General features: G+C 42.7%; 1 protein-coding gene across 1 annotated transcript; it reads right to left on the bottom strand.

The window, feature by feature from the left end:
- Window positions 1-4,106: 4,106 nt before the first annotated feature.
- Window positions 4,107-8,774, bottom strand: LOC123051221 (uncharacterized). Its single transcript, XM_044474032.1, has 7 exons — window positions 8,435-8,774; window positions 7,032-7,688; window positions 5,941-6,848; window positions 5,784-5,859; window positions 5,333-5,685; window positions 4,640-4,738; window positions 4,107-4,549 (listed from the first exon to the last, which is right to left on the bottom strand). Exons 2-7 carry the CDS (start codon window positions 7,606-7,608, stop codon window positions 4,397-4,399), a joined length of 2,166 nt encoding a protein of 721 aa, XP_044329967.1. The 5' UTR covers window positions 7,609-7,688; window positions 8,435-8,774; the 3' UTR covers window positions 4,107-4,396.
- Window positions 8,775-19,980: the final 11,206 nt, after the last annotated feature.

Raw genomic sequence — 19,980 nt, forward strand, 5'->3', positions numbered from 1 at the left:
TCTTCCACCTAGGCCCACTAAGGCCCATTAAGTTACCGGGGGGTTCCGGTAACCTCCCGGTACTCCGGAAAAATCCCGATTTCACCCGAAACACTTCCAATGTCCAAACATAGGCTTCCAATATATCAATCTTTATGTCTCGACCATTTCGAGACTCCTCGTCATGTCCGTGATCACATCCGGGACTCCGAACAACCTTCGGTACATCAAAACATATAAACTCATAATATAACTGTCATCGTAACTTTAAGCGTGCGGACCCTACGGGTTCGAGAACTATGTAGACATGACCGAGACACCTCTCCGGTCAATAACCAGTAGCGGAACCTGGTTGCTCATATTGGTTCCCACATATTCTACGAAGATCTTTATCGGTCAGACCGCATAACAACATACGTTGTTCCCTTTGTCATCGGTATGTTACTTGCCCGAGATTCGATCGTCGGTATCTCGATACCTAGTTCAATCTCGTTACCGGCAAGTCTCTTTACTCGTTCCGTAATACATCATCCCGCAACTAACTCATTAGTCACAATGCTTGCAAGGCTTATAGTGATGTGCATTACCGAGTGGGCCCAGAGATACCTCTCCGACAATCGGAGTGACAAATCCTAATCTCAAAATACGCCAACCCAACAAGTACCTTTGGAGACACCTGTAGAGCACCTTTATAATCACCCAATTACGTTGTGACGTTTGGTAGCACACAAAGTGTTCCTCCGGTAAACGGGAGTTGCATAATCTCATAGTCATAGGAACATGTATAAGTCTTGAAGAAAGCAATAGCAACATACTAAACGATCGAGGGCTAAGCTAACGGAATGGGTCAAGTCAATCACGTCATTCTCCTAATGAGGTGATCCCGTTAATCAAATGACAACTCATGTCTATGGCTAGGAAACATAACCATCTTTGATTAACGAGCTAGTCAAGTAGAGGCATACTAGTGACACTCTGTTTGTCTATGTATTCACACATGTATTATGTTTCCGGTTAATACAATTCTAGCATGAATAATAAACATTTATCATGATATAAGGAAATAAATAATACTTTATTATTGCCTCTAGGGCATATTTCCTTCACTAGCGGCAATAATAAAGTTGTTATTTATATTTCCTTATATCATGATAAATGTTTATTATTCATGCTAGAATTGTATTAACCAGAAACTTAGTACATGTGTGAATACATAGACAAACAGAGTGTCCCTAGTGTGCCTCTACTTGACTAGCTTGTTAATCAAAGATGGTTAAGTTTCCTAGCCATAGACATGAGTTGTCATTTGATGAACGGGATCACATCATTAGAGAATGATGTGATGGACAAGACACATTCGTTAGCTTAGTACTATGATCATTTAGTTTATTGCTATTGCTTTCTTCATGACTTATACATGTTCCTATGACTATGAGATTATGCAACTCCCGGATACCGGAGGAACACTTAGTGTGCTATCAAACGTCACAACGTAACTAGGTGATTATAAAGATGCTCTATAGGTGTCTCCGATGGTATCTGTTGAGTTGGCATAGATCGAGATTAGGATTTGTCACTCCGAATGTCGGAGAGGTATCTCTGGGTCATCTCGGTAATGCACATCACTATAAGCCTTGCAAGCAATGTGACTAATGAGTTAGTTGCGGGATGATGCATTACGGAACGAGTAAAGAGACTTGCCGGTAACGAGATTGACCTAGGTATGAGGATACCGACGATTGAATCTCGGGCAAGTAACATACCGATGACAAAGGAAACAACATATGTTGTTATGCGGTTTGACCGATAAAGATCTTCGTAGAATATGTAGGAGCCAATATGAGCATCCTGGTTCCGCTATTGGTTATTGACCGGAGATATGTCTCGGTCATGTCTACATAGTTCTCGAACCCGTAGGGTCCGCACGCTTAACGTTCGATGATGATTGGTATGATGAGTTTATGTGATATGATGTACCGAAGGTTGTTCGGAGTCCCGGATGAGATCACGGACATGACGAGGAGTCTCGAAATGGTCGAGACATAAAGATTGATATATTGGACCATGTTGTTCGGACATCGGAAATGTTCCGGAGAGTTTCGGATAAAACCGGAGTGCCGGAAGGGGTTACCGGGAGAACTAATGGGCCTTAGTGGGAAGAGAGGAAGGGCCAGGAGGGGCTGGCCGCCCTCCCCCTCCTTGGGTCCGAATTGGACTAGGGGAAGGGGGCAGCGCCCCCCTTTCCTTCCCTTCCCCCTCTTCCTTCCTTTCCCCTCTCTCCCTCTTGGTGGATTCCTACTAGGACTTGGAGTCGTAGTAGGATTTCCCTCTTGGGGCGCGCCATAGGGGTCGGCCGGCCCTCCCCTCCTCCCTCCTTTATATACGGGGGAGGGGGGCACCCCATAGACAGACAAGTTGATCTTTAGCCGTGTGCGGTGCCCCCCTCCACAGTTTTCCATCTCGGTCATATCGTCGTAGTGCTTAGGCGAAGCCCCGCGCCGGTAACTTCATCATCACCGTCACCACGCCGTCCTGCTGACGAAACTCTCCCTCGGCCTCAGCTGGATCTAGAGTTCGAGGGACATCACCGAGCTGAACGTGTGCAGATCGCGGAGGTGCCGTGCATTCGGTACTTGATCGGTTGGACCGCGAAGACGTTCGACTACATCAACCGCGTTACTAAATGCTTCCGCTTTCGGTCTACGAGGGTACGTGGACACACTCTCTCCGCTCGTTGCTATGCTTCTCCTAGATAGATCTTGCGTGGTCGTAGGCAAATTTTTTAAAATACTACGTTCCCCAACACATAACACCAGACCCCAAGGGATGGCCTTCCGCCACCGACGCCGCTATAGCTATGTGCAACACCACCAACACAAAAGGCAGGAAGAAGACCACAATTCCAACACGAGGACACGCAAAGCCCCCGCCCAGATCCGAAGGACCCGACACGGCAGAAACACCGACTACAAGATCCAACACCGATAGCCAAGAGAATGACTGCTCAATGGGAGATTTGTAGGAAATTGTTTCGTCCTGCCTTCGCCACCACTAGAGCTGAAGTCATATACAACCAAAATTCTATCTAAGACACCTAGACTATTGTGCAACCGTGGAAACAAGCTTTCATGGCTCCCCTTCCTCCCACCGCCGCCTAGGAAACTTTTTCGTCCTGCCTTCGCCACCACCAAAGCGTAAGTCATGGACAACCAAAATTCTAACTAAGATACCTAGACTATTGAGCGCCCACGAAAACAAGCTATCATGGTTCCCCTCCCGCATGGCGTCGCCGGCGCATGCGACAGTGGTGAGGGAACCATAATGGCACTGAAATATGGGGTGTGTGCTTGCTCCTCTCGTTGGGTCTCCTCTAGGTGCTACACATAGGGTTTGTTTATGTCCAGGTTGACTGGTTTTCTTACAGTCTTTTTTTTGCGAATAATGGTTTTCTTAAATTCAAATCAACCCAGAAAATAAAATCCAATTTTAATTCAGTGAAAAGTGTATCTTGCAATTTTTCATATACATTTCTAGAAAAAATTGGAAGTTGCACTTTTATTACTAAACTAAAGTATCACTTTTCAAAGTTGATTGAGACTGAGAATCAAAAATCTCACTCAACTCAGAATTAGGAAAATCGTTACACATATTCACACATGTGATTGTTTTTTTATTAAATATGAAAAAAAATAACTTAGTATGTCTATTTTCTTTTCTTTTACATTTACATGGGTGAATAACTTACTACCCCTGCACAGTTAGTTATCATCATCAATACCGTTAAGAATTAATTAACTCTAATCACAAAAAAAGAATTAATTAACTCTGGTTAATTAGCAATAACTCATGTTTTCCCTCTAACCACTGGCTGTCACAATTTAGATCCCACAACTTTATGAAGTGCCTTTTGAATTCAACGAGCTAGTCAGAACAATACTTTTACAGATAAAGTATACAAGAAACAAGGTTACGGCCTGAGCAACCGGTATTTCTACTCTCAGCCCAAGACCACTCTTGTTGAATGATGAACGATTGACCCCCTGTAGTGCGCACCAGCAATTCAAAAACAGTGTCATGGCTAAAACAGAGGAATCCACAAACATAGTGTCATGGCTAGAACAGAGGAATCCACATGGCTAAACAATCAGTTGTACAATCAAATTGCAGAAGTTGATTCTTGTCTACAAATTACAGCAAGTGGAGCTTTGATGGAACAGTTTCAGAAGCCACTTCATATGGACTCTAGCATCTAAACATACAGCGGGAGGGAAACATTCCCCAGTTACTTGGTTCCCGACTAGGGCCGCCTATCTCTCTTTTGAAAAAAATAAAAACAGGGCCATCTTGTTTGATTCTTCATTGTCAAAGATCAACTTATTACAACAAAATTGCCTGATGCAATCAGCCCAAATAATGTTTATGACTCACCCTCGCATGCAGAAGGGGAGGTCTGTACATCACTAAACACATTAACATAGCAGAGCGTTCCTCCAGCTTCATCCGCGAACGTTATCTTCCTACGTTTCCTCGGCAATTCTGGATGCGAAGCAGCCTTCTTTCCCTCTAGTGTCTGTCATTAAGATTTTAACAATGTAAGCTGATAGTTCAGAAAACACTTCAATACTATGTATTAAACAATCTTAAAAGCAGAGATACCAACCAATATTTTACAAAAACGATTGCAATCTTTGTTCATTATTGTCAACCATTTCCTTGTAGTTCTCTCCACCTTTAATGCGTCCTCGGATGCTGCTCTCATCTGTGAATGATAATCGTAAGATATCAGTCAAATATCTGACCAGACTAGAGTTGGGCCTCATCTACTCATCAAGCAGCTGTGAACTTCAGACAGTAATTCATGATCTTACAATATCTTAAGCTCTGATAAGCTAAACAAGTCCCACCTAATTCAGAGGGAAAAAGGTAGAATTGCGCTAATTAATGCACAGACAGGAGAAAGCACATATTAAGTAGGAGTAAATCAATAATTGATAAGGCGTGTGATCTTTTCAGTTCAAACATATGGTTTACATGAGAACCACAAATGTAAATCAATAGTAATTCTGCTGTACAAGAAACTAACTTTGTACAGATCATAGCATCAAATTACTAGTAACAGAAGGAGCTTTAGCCTTATATTATGTACTATTATACATAGAAGCAGCTGACAGGAAAAAACAGAGGAACACAGAAGACAAATCTTAAATACATCTTTTTGTGCTCCGAAGTCAATATATGGTGTAACTTCATCAAACAACAATTTTTTGTGTTATTTTGTTGTATCATCAATCAGTTGCACAGCAGTAAAATCAAATGAGCTCACAGGTAACTGTTATATTTAATAATATCTCACCTCAGCAGTGTTAAAATTGGGAAGCAAAGAATGTGCTTCTGACGACAAATTTTCGTCCACTAAACTTCTCATGTGCTTCAAGCTCCTGATAAGATTTGCTGCAATGCTCTCCATATCATGCATCTGCCTTTGTGAAAACTCAACAGCTTTCTCAGTGTCCAAAAGAACAGATGAACTTATCAGCTCAGGAGATGGGGATTCAGTTGACTTAAGAACTCCTTTGCTTGTAAAGGAGATAGAAGTTCTGCTCTTAAGTTTCCTGTCTGTGGTTAATATAGATCGGTATTGCTTGTTTGTTGTCTGAGGTAATGATTGATTACTTGCATCACAATCTTCAAGATTAATCTTTCTCTCTGAAATCAGCAATGGTAACATGAACAATAAGAAATACTATAATAATTAACCACTTTGCTAAAAAAACAAAACACTACAGATGGCATAGATTGCTTACCAAGCCTTTGGACTCCACACAAATCAATACCAGCCAAAGCATTGCAAAACTTCTCCTGAGAAGTTGGCGACATAATCTGAAGAAAATAGAAGGATAGTTTGATGAGAAACTAGTTCATAACTATTCTTTGAAACTTGATTTAAAGAGCTCTGCAGACCTTTCTCTGGGACAACAGTTTTTTTGGAGTATGATCTTCAATTGATCCTTCGTCAATGAAAAAATCAGACGCCCTAGTTTGCCCATTAGAAATTTCTTGTGTTTCTTCAGGATTAGAGGAGCTATCTGATATTGCATGTCCAGTTTTGCCCATGTTAACACAAGCCTGGAATAACTTTTGTTGAACAACATATGCTTCTCTTGATTCTTGATCATTAACAGATCTACAAATGTCAACATTCACTGTACCACTTAAGTGATTCATATCCTTTGACGACCCCTCCATGTTGGCAAGTAAGAGGCGACCATTATGTGAAACTTCTGTTGGAGTCACAGCAGTATCTGGAACTCCGACAGAAGCTTTTGTTTCAAAACACTTCCGCTGCACATTATTATTCATAGCACCATAAACTATATTTTCTAGCCGCCCATCTTGAGTGTCAAAATTGGCAGTATGAGCCAAATCAAGAGTCTTATCAAAAGCAAAATTGTAGCCTGTGGCTGCTTGTTCAACATTCATATGCGGTAATATATCCTTTGTTTTCACACCATGGCAGACTAGTGAATCTAATTGACCCTCCACCAGCATCTGCACAACCTCCTCATGCGAAGTGCAAATCCTGTCTGTGCTTCCACATAAATCAGGTTGGATGACCACCGATGTGCACCTCACATCTGTGTAATTACTTGTATCATCTAAAGATTTATGATGGTTGCTCACTTCATCAATGGGACCTAGTGAAGAAAAATTGTTATTAGTCTTTTTCTGTTCCACACTGTCATACAAATGCGCTTTGGCTTCAGAAACATCTGCTTCAGTTGGTTGGGTGATGAAACCAGGCTGCTGTCCACAGTTATCTTCGATGGGAAACTGATGCAGCACAACAGATGAATGGTCACAGGTGTGTTCTGCAAGTACAGAACAAAAACAATATATATCAATGTTTATGAAAAAGCGATCCAAAAAAGGCGAACTTCAAGAAAAAAGTACTAGCTGAATGACAGAAGTCGCTGTGAGGATTGATCTTCAATATTGAGATAACAAAGAACTGGAATATAAGAATTGTATTTTGTTTGGCTAACAATACTCACCAATAGCAATTCTCGAGTGCTCTTGATCTACAGCTCTTCTTTCAAGCTTCTGTGTCACTAAGTCATGCAGTTTTGACTCGAATAGGGAAGTTTGTACAAGACTAATTTCATCTCTCTTTGTTGATGTATCTAGTTTTGTAGCATGTGGAGAAGATGATGTATCCGTCTTTCTTTTCGCCTTAGAAGGGGGTATCTTTTCTTTCTTCTGTTTCAAAGCAATAAGAGGCTCATCAAGATCAACTTCCTCGTTTGATCTTTCAATCCCAAGACCCCCACACTGAGACTGATCCTTAGTGCCAGATCCTTCAGAAATAGTTTTTGGAGCCTTCTTATTCTTAACTTTAAACCGAGTTCTTCGATCCTTGCGAGACACATTGCGAGAATCTTCTTCATCGGAACTATCATCAACCGAAGCAACATTAAGTTCTGAGGGTGAAGGAGAGGCAACTTCTTCAGAATCAGTTATCTCAGTCTCGGAATCTTCTTCATAATCATCATTGTATATTACACGGGTGTTCTTGCATCTTTCAGATCTTCTGAGAGTCGAAACTATTTTGTGAGCCAAATCTACAGACATTGTGGCCAAATGACAGTCTACAGATTGAGTGCCTTATTTGCAGCCAAATCTAGTCAGAGAAGTGAAGGTTAAAAGGATCCCTGCAGACATGAAAACAACAGCTGTTATAATCAAGTAAATGTTGCATAAAAGCATCAATATCTTCACTAGAAATGAAGTCATCTTTGAGAAACAGACACCACATTATGATATTCATGCAAGCATCTTTTACACCTGAAGCATCACAATATGTTTGAGAACATTGCAATTAGCTTGTGTGTTCTTCGTAAGAGAGCAGAAGAAGAAGAAATAGCTTAACACAACATTAAAAAAAAACAGAACATACAAGTAAAATCTTGTACTACAAATAAACTGTGCTTCCAGTGGGGGGGGGGGGGGGTGAGTTGAGAACATGGAACAGACAATTTATATAGAAATGGACAAAGTTGCAGCCGTTTATTATCAAAAATCACGAATTCCCCTGTGGTCGTCAAGAGGGAAATCCATCAAATTTGCAGCATCAATCTTACAAGTAGAAAACAGTCAATAATCACGAATTCCTCGACAAGCCGCCCTGCTCTGAGCTAAGAAGTGTGCCTCCAGAGCCTGCTGTCAGTCCATGACCCACCCACCCACCCACCCGCCTAGAGTGCTTGCTACGTACTCCCTCCCTCCCTACGTACTAAAGTTAGTACAAAGTTGAGTCATCTAATCTATTTTGGAACGGAGGGAGCAGTACTAACTATGGCAGATTGAGAGTCAACGCAGCCCACACACAGATCTGCTACGATTCATTTCATCGGCCTGAGACGCGAAAAATAAACACAGATCTGGACCCTGCCGGTACCTGAACCTGAAGAACCCCCGGTCCCGGGTAAATCGAGGAAAAAGCCGCGGGACGGCCGGTGACGAACTGGAAGAGGGCGACCGCCCGCTCCGTCAGGGGAGGCGCTGACCTTGAGGTTGAGGAGGGAGGGACGGAGGGAGCGGCGGCGGCGGCGAGCGGAGATCTCGGTGTCGGAACTGGAACCCTACTCTGCTTCTCGACTCCCGATATCGGCGTATGTATGAGGAGGATGCCTGGCGCGGAGGGAGGCAGAGCGAGGGAAAGTTGGCGCCAGGAGGAGAGGGGGTTTGGTGTTCGCTGGCGGGAAAGGGGAGCAAAATTTTGTGGCGGCTGGCGGCAGCGGCGCGCTTCGACACGGTTTTTTGGACTTTGGCGGAGAGAGACGTGGAGGGGGGAGGAGGAGAGCGCCCGCCGGGCTACACGTCAGCCCAACTCACTGACTTTGGGCCGGTTCTGCATTTATATTTATATGGTTTTAACAAGTTATCTTCTTTTTTCTTTTTCTCCGACACATGTCCACGTTTTTTATATGCATTATACAGTTTTCATACATATCAGAAAAAATCAATTATACATTTTTTATTTAAAAAAATACGTGATTATCATTTTTTTAATATCTACATTTTTAATATACATTTTACATTTTCTTATACATATAAAACATTTTTATATACATTGAGCATTTTTAAATACCTGAATAACATTTTTCGAATATTTTTTTGAACTTTTTTATACATGTTAAACATTTTCTAAATACCCATTCAAACAAATGTATGATACAGAACATTATTTGAAAACTGTGCCAACACTTTTTTACGAGCCATACCAAAAACGAGCGAGCGACTGAACTAGTGAGGAAGTGACATCGCTAACGGGTCCCTCCTATACGCGTGAGCCCTTTAGGCGAGACGGATGCTAGTCTTGCTTTTTTTTATAAACACCTGTAACTTTATTCATGCCCATAACAATTACAGGTAGTCTTGCTATAAGCAAGATATAACATCCGCGTCTCGTTAGAGTCTTTTAGCCTCTTGCATGCGAGCATGGCGGGCCGTGGCCCAACTTGGTGCTACGCCTGGCTAGACTCACTTGCCTGTCTGGCTTACTATTCTAAGAAAAAACTACTCGTTTTCAGCAAAACAAACGACCCTCTGGTTTTCTATAGATTAAAAAGTTGTAAATTCAATTATTTTGCATATATACATTTTTTTTTGAAATTTTGAAAAATACTTGCGAATTTAAAAAATAAGTTTGTAAAAGATGCATTTGAACAAGATCATAATCTGAAGGGAAAAATGAACTTGAAAATAGTTCACGATTTGAAAATGTTTATGAATTTGAGAAAGTTTCTCAATTTGAAAAAAGTTCACGGACCTAAAAACCATTCAAAAAATTAAAACAACGAACAAAAAGAAAAAGAGAATGCAAATATGGAATAGAAAAAAAAACAAACATAAAACTATAAGAAAAAAAACCCTATTGGAAGCTTCTGAAAAACAGTCAGAAGCTTCCCAAAACCGGAATCAGTTTCTACCATTTATGATCAGACCCATTTACTAGGGGGGGGGGGGGGGGGTGTGCCCCGTACGGAAACATCTATAACTGGGCCTTAAATGCCAAATATCGTTTACTGGTGTGGATTTTGTCGTGTGGTGTTCTGGACATATACACAGTTTTAGTTTCTAACTTTCTATGCGTGGGTTGTTTTCATCATCCTTTACCTGCGTTCCCTTCTCTTGCAAGAAGGCCAAAGACCGTATATTAAAGACGATCAACTTTATTAGAACATCCTTATGGAAATTAAAAATTATGTTGGAGATCGTTGCAGAAATTAAAAAATTTCTACGCATCACCAAGAACAATTTATGGAGTCTTCTAGCAACGAGAGGGAAAGGAGTGCATCTACATACCCTTGTAGATCGCGCGCGGAAGCGTTCAAGAGAACGGGGTTGATGGAGTCGTACTCGTCGTGATCCAAATCACCGATGATCCTAGCGCCGAACGGACGGCACCTCCGCGTTCAACACACGTACGGAGCGGGGACGTCACCTCCTTCTTGATCCAGCAAGGGGGGAGGAGAAGTTGATGGAGATCCAGCAGCACGACGGCGTGGTGGTGGAAGTAGCGGGATCCCGGCAGGGCTTTGCCAAGCGCAAGCGGGGAGGAAGAGGTGTCACGGGAGGGAGGGAGGCGCCAGGGCTTGGGGTGCTGCTCCCATGCGCCTCCCCACTATATATAAGGGTGGAGGGGGCTGGTTTCTTGCCCTCCAAGTCCATTGGGGCGTTGGGCAAAGGTGGGGGAAAGAAATCCCATCATTTCCCTTCCCACCGATTGTTATCCCCCTTTTTTAGGGATCTTGATCTTATCCCTTCAGGATATGATCTTATTCCTTCTAAGGTAGGATCTTGGTGCGCCTTGACCAGGGGCGTGGGGCCTTTCCCCCACTACCCACGTTCATGTGGGTCCCCCATGCAGGTGGGCCCCACTTCGGAACCTTCTAGAACCTTCCCGGTACAATACCGAAAAATCCCGAACATTTTCCGGTGGCCAAAATAGGACTTCCCATATATAAATCTTTACCTCCGGACCATTCCGGAACTCCTCGTGACGTCCGGGATCTCATCCGGGACTCCGAACAACTTTCGGTTAACCGCATACTAATATCTCTACAACTCTAGCGTCACCGAACCTTAAGTGTGTAGACCCTACGGGTTCGGGAGACATGCAGACATGATCGAGACGACTCTCCGGTCAATAACCAACAGCGGGATCTGGATACCCATGTTGGCTCCCACATGTTCCACGGTGATCTCATCGGATGAACCCACGATGTCGAGGATTCAATCAATCCCGTATACAATTCCCTTTGTCAATCGGTACGTTACTTGCCCGAGATTCGATCGTCGGTATCCCAATACCTTGTTCAATCTCGTTACCGGCAAGTCACTTTACTCGTACCGTAATGCATGATCCCGTGACCAAACACTTGGTCACATTGAGCTCATTATGATGATGCATTACCGAGTGGGCCAGAGATACCTCTCCGTCATACGGAGTGACAAATCCCAGTCTCGATTCGTGCCAACCAACAGACACTTTCGGAGATACCCGTAGTGCACCTTTATAGCCACCCAGTTTACGTTGTGACGTTTGGCACACCCAAAGCACTCCTATGGTATCCGGGAGTTGCACAATCTCATGGTCTAAGGAAATGATACTTGACATTTGGAAAAGCTCTAGCAGACGAACTACACGATCTTGTGCTATGCTTAGGATTGGGTCTTGTCCATCACATCATTCTCCTAATGATGTGATCCCGTTATCAATGACATCCAATGTCCATAGTCAGGGAACCGTAACCATCTATTGATCAACGAGCTAGTCAACTAGAGGCTCACTAGGGACATGTTGTGGTCTATGTATTCACACATGTATTACGGTTTCCGGATAACACAATTATAGCATGAACAATAGACAATTATCATGAACAAGGAAATATAATAATAACCATTTTATTATTGCCTCTAGGGCATATTTCCAACAAATTACACATAGGTCTTTGAAGAAATCTACGTCATCTTCCTCCTGCTGTTGTAGGCACGTTGTGAGTGAAATTCAATACTGCCTCTGGACCTCCGAAGCACCATCAGAGTTAGGAAAATGATGTTGATGCAGCAGCTAGAAAGTCGTCGGTTGGAGCCAGAAGACGTGGCGACAACGATGTGGAACACATCGCCCTTCATGAGAAGAAGGAGACAAACTGGATTGGACAACCAACCGAGAGCCGATCAGACAGTTTCAGGGGGACCTAACTTCACAAGTTGCACAATGATGCATAAATTGGCTGAACATCAACAGATTGGGAAGGAGCTTGAGGCCCAAGAAACACGAAGTGACGTCATCCGCTCCACCAGAATACGCCTTCGAATTACATGCATGACACAAAGACACAAAACAAATCCACCACTCTAGAAGAAGAACGGACAAACAATCCCATGCCCTTATGTATGATGTCGACAAGAACATCGCCGCGTGAGGTGGACGAGGAGTTGGGGAAACCATATTCTTGATATGCACGACACCACCATCGTCTCCACAACGCCACCACTGGGAAACCAAACTCAAACCCGAAGGGAGTAAACTATAGCGCCCAACACAAATCCGAGGTCCCCGGTCCCTTTGGCATAGGCCCCTCCACGACCACAGAAGGAGCACGTGTAGCAGTAGCAATGTAACATCCCAAATTTTTTAAAAATTGAGAATGTTAATTAGTTAAATTAGAAAAAAAGTAAAACTTGCCTGTGTTTCTTCAATATTAAACAAGAGAGAATTGAAGGTCTTTCCCAAATATTAATTTTGGATCTTATTTGGATTTTATTATTAGAAAAAATCCACCTCAAGAGAAAAAATAAATGAGAGAAGGTAATATGACTAATTCATTATAAAAAGGTCGGAATGTTATAATATTATTTAAATATTTGTTTGGGAGTTCAAAAATATTCTGGGCATTATTTAGAACACTAAATTAATTTATAGGGAAGTTTTATAAAGCTCAAAATACAGTTTATAAAAAAATTATATATGTTTTAAATAACTTTTGGGCTGGAAGTGTATTCCTAAGCTCTAATTATTATGCCGTATATATGTGTGTTTTTGTTTAACTTTCCAATATGTGAAGGTTTGATTTAAAGTCAGAAGTAGAAAATAAAAAGGACATTAGAAAACCTAAATTTTGTCACTCGGGTCGCAACCCAGTACTGCAAGCCCGCAACTCGTAGCTTTTTTTTGTTTTTGAGAAACACCTATAATTTATTCATGCTCATAACAATTATAGGTACACTGATTTGGATCTAAGATCCAAGAAAATACAAAGTAACACCTATGACTAAGAGTTATAATGAAATCTCCTGGAAACACTATCTTCACTGTATCAATCTCTGCTAGAAGAAATACTCCAAAAACCTCGGTAAAAAGGCTGCAATTGAACTGGAGCAACGATGTTGTCATTCATTATGAACATTACCAATTATTATTTTTAAAACTTGTAGCTATTCACCGCGTGCCTGCAGCGCAGCCGCAGATCATATTTGACGCTTGCAAGCCTCAAAACGACGTGGCTTCGCTCAAGCTCGGCCTCCCGACCCCCAGTTTGGGCCGGCCAACGGTCGCTCAGCTGTTTCTTTTTCTTTCTCTTTCTCTTTTCCTTTTTTCTCTTTTTTATTCTTTCTTTCATGTACTATTATACAAAGTTCATTGCGTTTTTATATACAAAAATGTTCATCGTATATATTAAGGAAATATTCAGCCTATATTAAGCAAATGTTCAAGATATTTAAAAAAATGATCATTGTGTATTTCAAAATTATTCAGCGTATCTCACAAAAATGTTCATTGCGTACTTTAAAATTATTCAGCGTATATCACAAAAATGTTCAATGTGTAAATATTGAATATTGTTCAGTGTATATCACAAAAGAAATCAATGCATTTCTAAATATTGTTCAGCATATATCACAAAAATGTTCAGAGTATATTTTAAAGATTGTTCAGCGTATATCACAAAACTATTCAATATATATTTAAGAATTGTTCATCATATATAAAAAATTCAATAAATGTTTGCAATTTCAAAGGATTTTTTTGTTCTTGTTTCTCAATTTTTTGATCACTTCTTCCAAAAATGTTCATGTTTTGTAAGTTTGTTTGAATTCAAAATTCACTTGCTAATTTCCAACATTGTTCACGTTTTTTTAAATTGTTCACAATTGTTTTCCAAAAAATGCTGAGAAATCTGAAATAAACTGAAACTGCCGCTGAGCTTAGTCCTTAAGTTTAGTATTGCATTTTAGCCACAGTCAGTCGCCGTCTCTACTCGCTAGCAATGCAGCTATCCATCAGGAGGTCAGGAGTTCGACTCCCACCCGTACCATTTCATTTTTTTAGACATTTGTACATTCGTTCAACGCCTGCAAATGGGCCTGCCCTTTTGCGCTCCTCTTCAGCGAAAGCTCACCTATTGGATGCAGATGGGCGTCCAGTAGGAGCTCTCGCAGCAACCCAACCAACCCTCTCTTCATTTCCATCGACCCACAGCCCATTTCCAATCCTAGTACTATGAATTAATAAATTTTGCGGTGCAGCGATTAGGATTGATGGCCTAAATCCAATACAAAATTTGTATGAATATTTTAGTATAGATATCGTTTTTTAGACATTTGTACATTCGTTCAACGCCTGCAAATGGGCCTGCCCTTTTGCGCTCCTCTTCAGCGAAAGCTCACCTATTGGATGCAGATGGGCGTCCAGTAGGAGCTCTCGCAGCAACCCAACCAACCCTCTCTTCATTTCCATCGACCCACAGCCCATTTCCAATCCTAGTACTATGAATTAATAAATTTTGCGGTGCACCGATTAGGATTGATGGCCTAAATCCAATACAAAATTTGTATGAATATTTTAGTATAGATATCGTTCTCTAGATTTGCCACGAGCCACGCCTAGTGTTTATTTATAGTCTTTACGACAGATGAAGTGCTGTAGGGTGGAACCCTAGATGGAGATCTTTCACAAATTGGAGGGGAAGTCCCCAAGAACACGAAGAACACAAGAGAGGGAAACACTCAAATTGACTAGATCCAATCACACATATGCTAGATCCAATCACACAAAGAGAGATACAATGATTCAAAGACAACAAAGGAAAGATACAAGGTACTAGTTTATCCCAATCCTATGAGGAATGAGGTCTTGAAGGGGGCCACCCATGAGGGGGTCTTGAGGTTGGTCACTCCAAGAGGAGGTCTTGATCTCCTAGTCGAGTGGATCCATGGAGCAAAGCTCACATATGTCTGTCATATACTTTGCTATCCTCTAAATGAGCTAGGTGGGGGAGGGGGGGTACTTATAGTCTAGGGGCGAAATAAGAGGTGGAGATGGGTACATGGGCAAAAGCCCAACAAGGCACGCAGGCCCTCGGAGTGGTCCGGGCACCCGGGGGTCCTAGGCCCGGGCACCCGGGGTAGACGCAGGGGCCTGGGCGGTCGAGGCCGGGCACCCTGGGCCATTCGGCCGGGCACCCGGGGCCGGCTGAAGAGGGGCGGGGCACCCGGGCAGGTGGCAGCAGCACCAACGGGAGGGGGCCGGGCACCCGGAGGGCGGCTGGGCGCAGGCGGCCGGGCACCCGGGGGCCAAGGCCGGGCACCCGCGGGTGGCTGGGGGCAGCGCCGGGTGTTGGGGAACATAGTAATTTCAAAAAAATTCCTACGCACACGCAAGATCATGGTGATGCATAGCAACGAGAGGGGAGAGTGTGTCCACGTATCCTCGTAGACCGAAAACGGAAGCGTTAGCACAACGCGGTTGATGTAGTCGTACGTCTTCACGATCCGACCAATCAAGTACCGAACGCACGACACCTCCGACTTCAGCACACGTTCAACTCGATGACGTCCCTCGAACTCCGATCCAGCCGAGCTTTGAGGGAGAGTTCCGTCAGCACGACGGCGTGGTGACGATGATGATGTTCTACCGACGCAGGGCTTCGCCCAAGCACCGCTACGATATGACCGAGGTGGATTATGATGGAGGGGGCACCGCACACGGCTAAGAGATCCAAGGGATCAATTGTTGTGTCTCTAGGGGGTGCCTCCCTCCCCGTATATAAAGGAGTGGAGGAGGGGGAGGGGCCGACCACCCTTGGCGCGCCCCATGAGGAGTCCTACTCCCACTGGGAGTAGGACTCCCCCCTTCCATGTTGGAGTAGGAGAGGAGAGGGAAGGAGAGAGAGGGGGAAAGGAAAGGGGGTGCGCCGCCCCCCTCCTTGTCCAATTCGGACTGGGGGGGGGGGGAGGGGCGCGCGGCTGCCCCTTGGCCGCCTCTCCTCTTCCACCACTTGGGCCCATGAGGCCCAATAACCTCCGGGGGGGGGGTTCCGGTAACCCCCCGGTACTCCGGTATATATCCGATAACCCCCGGAACCATTCTGGTGTCCGAATATAGTCGTCCAATATATCAATCTTCATGTCTCGACCATTTCGAGACTCCTCGTCATGTCCGTGATCACATCCGGGACTCCGAACTACCTTCGGTACATCAAAACACATAAACTCATAATATAACCGTCATCGAACTTTAAGCGTGCGGACCCTACGGGTTCGAGAACTATGTATACATGACGAGACACGTCTCCGGTCAATAACCAATAGCGGAACCTGGATGCTCATATTGGCTCCCACATATTCTACGAAGATCTTTATCGGTCAAACCGCATAACAACATACGTTGTTCCCTTTGTCATCGGTATGTTACTTGCCCGAGATTCGATCGTCGGTATCTCAATACCTAGTTCAATCTCGTTACCGGCAAGTCTCTTTACTCGTTCCGTAATACATCATCCCGCAACTAACTCATTAGTTACAATGCTTGCAAGGCTTATAGTGATGTGCATTACCGAGTGGGCCCAGAGATACCTCTCCGACAATCGGAGTGACAAATCCTAATCTCGAAATACGCCAACCCAACAAGTACCTTCGGAGACACCTGTAGAGCACCTTTATAATCACCCAGTTACGTTGTGACGTTTGGTAGCACACAAAGTGTTCCTCCGGTAAACGGGAGTTGCATAATCTCATAGTCATAGGAACATGTATAAGTCATGAAGAAAGCAATAGCAACATACTAAACGATCAAGTGCTAAGCTAACGGAATGGGTCAAGTCAATCACATCATTCTCCTAATGATGTGATCCCGTTAATCAAATGACAACTCATGTCAATGGCTAGGAAACTTAACCATCTTTGATCAACGAGCTAGTCAAGTAGAGGCATACTAGTGACACTCTGTTTGTCTATGTATTCACACATGTATTATGTTTCCGGTTAATACAATTCTAGCATGAATAATAAACATTTATCATGATATAAGGAAATAAATAATAACTTTATTATTGCCTCTAGGGCATATTTCCTTCAGTCTCCCACTTGCACTAGAGTCAATAATCTAGTTCACATCGCCATGTGATTTAACATCAATAGTTCACATCTTTATGTGGTTAACACCCATAGTTCACATCGATATGTGACCAACATCCAAAGGGTTGACTAGAGTCAGTAATCTAGTTCACATCGCTATGTGATTAACACCCAAAGAGTACTAAGGTGTGATCATGTTTTGCTTGTGAGATAATTTAGTCAACGGGTCTGTCACATTCAGATCCGTAAGTATTTTGCAAATTTCTATGTCTACAATGCTCTGCACGGAGCTACTCTAGCTAATAGCTCCCACTTTCAATATGTATCCAGATTGAGACTTAGAGTCATCTGGATCAGTGTCAAAACTTGCATCGACGTAACCCTTTACGACGAACCTTTTGTCACCTCCATAATCGAGAAACATATCCTTATTCCACTAAGGATAATTTTGACCGCTGTCCAGTGATCTACTCCTAGATCACTATTGTACTCCCTTGCCAAACTCAGTGGTAGGGTATACAATAGATCTGGTACACAGCATGGCATACTTTATAGAACCTATGGCTGAGGCATAGGGAATGACTTTCATTCTCTTTCTATCTTCTGCCGTGGTCGGGCTTTGAGTCTTACTCAATTTCACACCTTGTAACACAGGCAAGAACTCTTTCTTTGACTGTTCCATTTTGAACTATTTCAAAATCTTGTCAAGGTATGTACTCATTGAAAAAACCTTTACCAAGCGTCTTGATCTATTTCTATAGATCTTGATGCTCAATATGTAAGCAGCTTCACCGAGGTCTTTCTTTGAAAAAACTCCTTTCAAATACTCCTTTATGCTTTCTAGAAAATTCTACATTATTTCCGATCAACAATATGTCATTCACATATACTTATCAGAAATGTTGTAGTGCTCCCACTCACTTTCTTGTAAATATAGGCTTCACTGCAAGTCTGTATAAAACTATATGCTTTGATCAACTCATCAAAGCGTATATTCCAACTCTGCGATGCTTGCACCAGTCCATAGATGGATCGCTAGAGCTTGCACATTTTGTTAGCACTTTTAGGATCGACAAAACTTTCTGGTTGCATCATATACAACTCTTCTTTAAGAAATCCATTAAGGAATGTAGTTTTGATATCGATTTGCCAGATTTCATAAAATGTGGCAATTTTCTAACATGATTCAGACAGACTTAAGCATCGCTATGAGTGAGAAAATCTCATAGTAGTCAACACCTTGAACTTTGTCAAAAACCTTTTCCGACAAGTCTAGCTTTGTAGATAGTAACACTACTATCAGCGTCCTTCTTCCTCTTGAAGATCCATTTTATTCTCTATGGCTTGCCGATCATCGGGCAAGTCAACCAAAGTCCACACTTTGTTCTCATACATGGATCCCATCTCAGATTTCATGGCCTTAAGCCATTTCGCGGAATCTGGGCTCATCACCGCTTCCTCATAGTTCGTAGGTTCGTCATGGTCAAGTAACATGACCTCCAGAACAGGATTACGGTACCACTCTGGTGCGGATCTCACTCTGGTTGACCTACGAGGTTCGGTAGTAACTTGATCTGAAGTTACATGATCATCATCATTAGCTTCCTCACTAATTGGTGTAGGAGTCACAGGAACAGATTTCTGTGATTAACTACTTTCCAATAAGGGAGCAGGTACAGTTACCTCATCAAGTTCTACTTTCCTCCCACTCACTTCTTTCGAGAGAAACTCCTTCTCTAGAAAGGATCCATTCTTAGCAACGAATGTCTTGCCTTCGGATCTGTGATAGAAGGTGTACCCAACATTTTCTTTTGGGTATCCTATAAAGAGGCCCTTCTCCGATTTGGATTCGAGCTTATCAGGTTGAAACTTTTTCACATAAGCATCGTATCCCCAAACTTTAAGAAACGACGGCTTAGGTTTCTTGCTAAACCATAACTCATACGGTGTCGTCTCAACGGATTTAGATGGTGCCCTATTTTAACGTGAATGCAGCTGTCTCTAATGCATAACCCCAAAACTATAGTGGTAAATCGGTAAGAAACATCATAGATTGCACTATATCCAATAAAGTACGGTTATGACGTTCGGACACACCATTATGCTGTGGTGTTCCAGGTGGCACGAATTTGTGAAACTATTCCACATTGTTTTAATTGAAGACCATACTCGTAACTCAAATATTTGTCTCCGCGATCAGATCGTAGAAACTTTATTTTCTTGTCACGATGATTTTCCACTTCACTCTAAAATTCTTTGAACTTTTCAAATGTTTCAGACTTATGTTTCATCAAGTAGATATACCCATATCTGCTCAAATCATCTGTGAAGGTCAGAAAATAACGATACCCGCCACGAGCTTCAACACTCATCGGACCGCATACATCAGTATGTATTATTTCCAGTAAGTCAATTGCTCGCTCCATTGTTCCGGAGAACGGAGTCTTAGTCATCTTGCCCATGAGGCATGGTTCGCAAGCATCAAGTGATTCATAATCAAGTGATTCCAAAAGCCCATCAACATGGAGTTTCTTCATGCGCTTTACACCAATATGACCTAAACGGCAGTGCCACAAA

The sequence above is a fragment of the Triticum aestivum genome, chromosome 2D, assembly GCF_018294505.1.
Source record: "Triticum aestivum cultivar Chinese Spring chromosome 2D, IWGSC CS RefSeq v2.1, whole genome shotgun sequence".
Lineage (NCBI taxonomy): Eukaryota > Viridiplantae > Streptophyta > Magnoliopsida > Poales > Poaceae > Triticum > Triticum aestivum.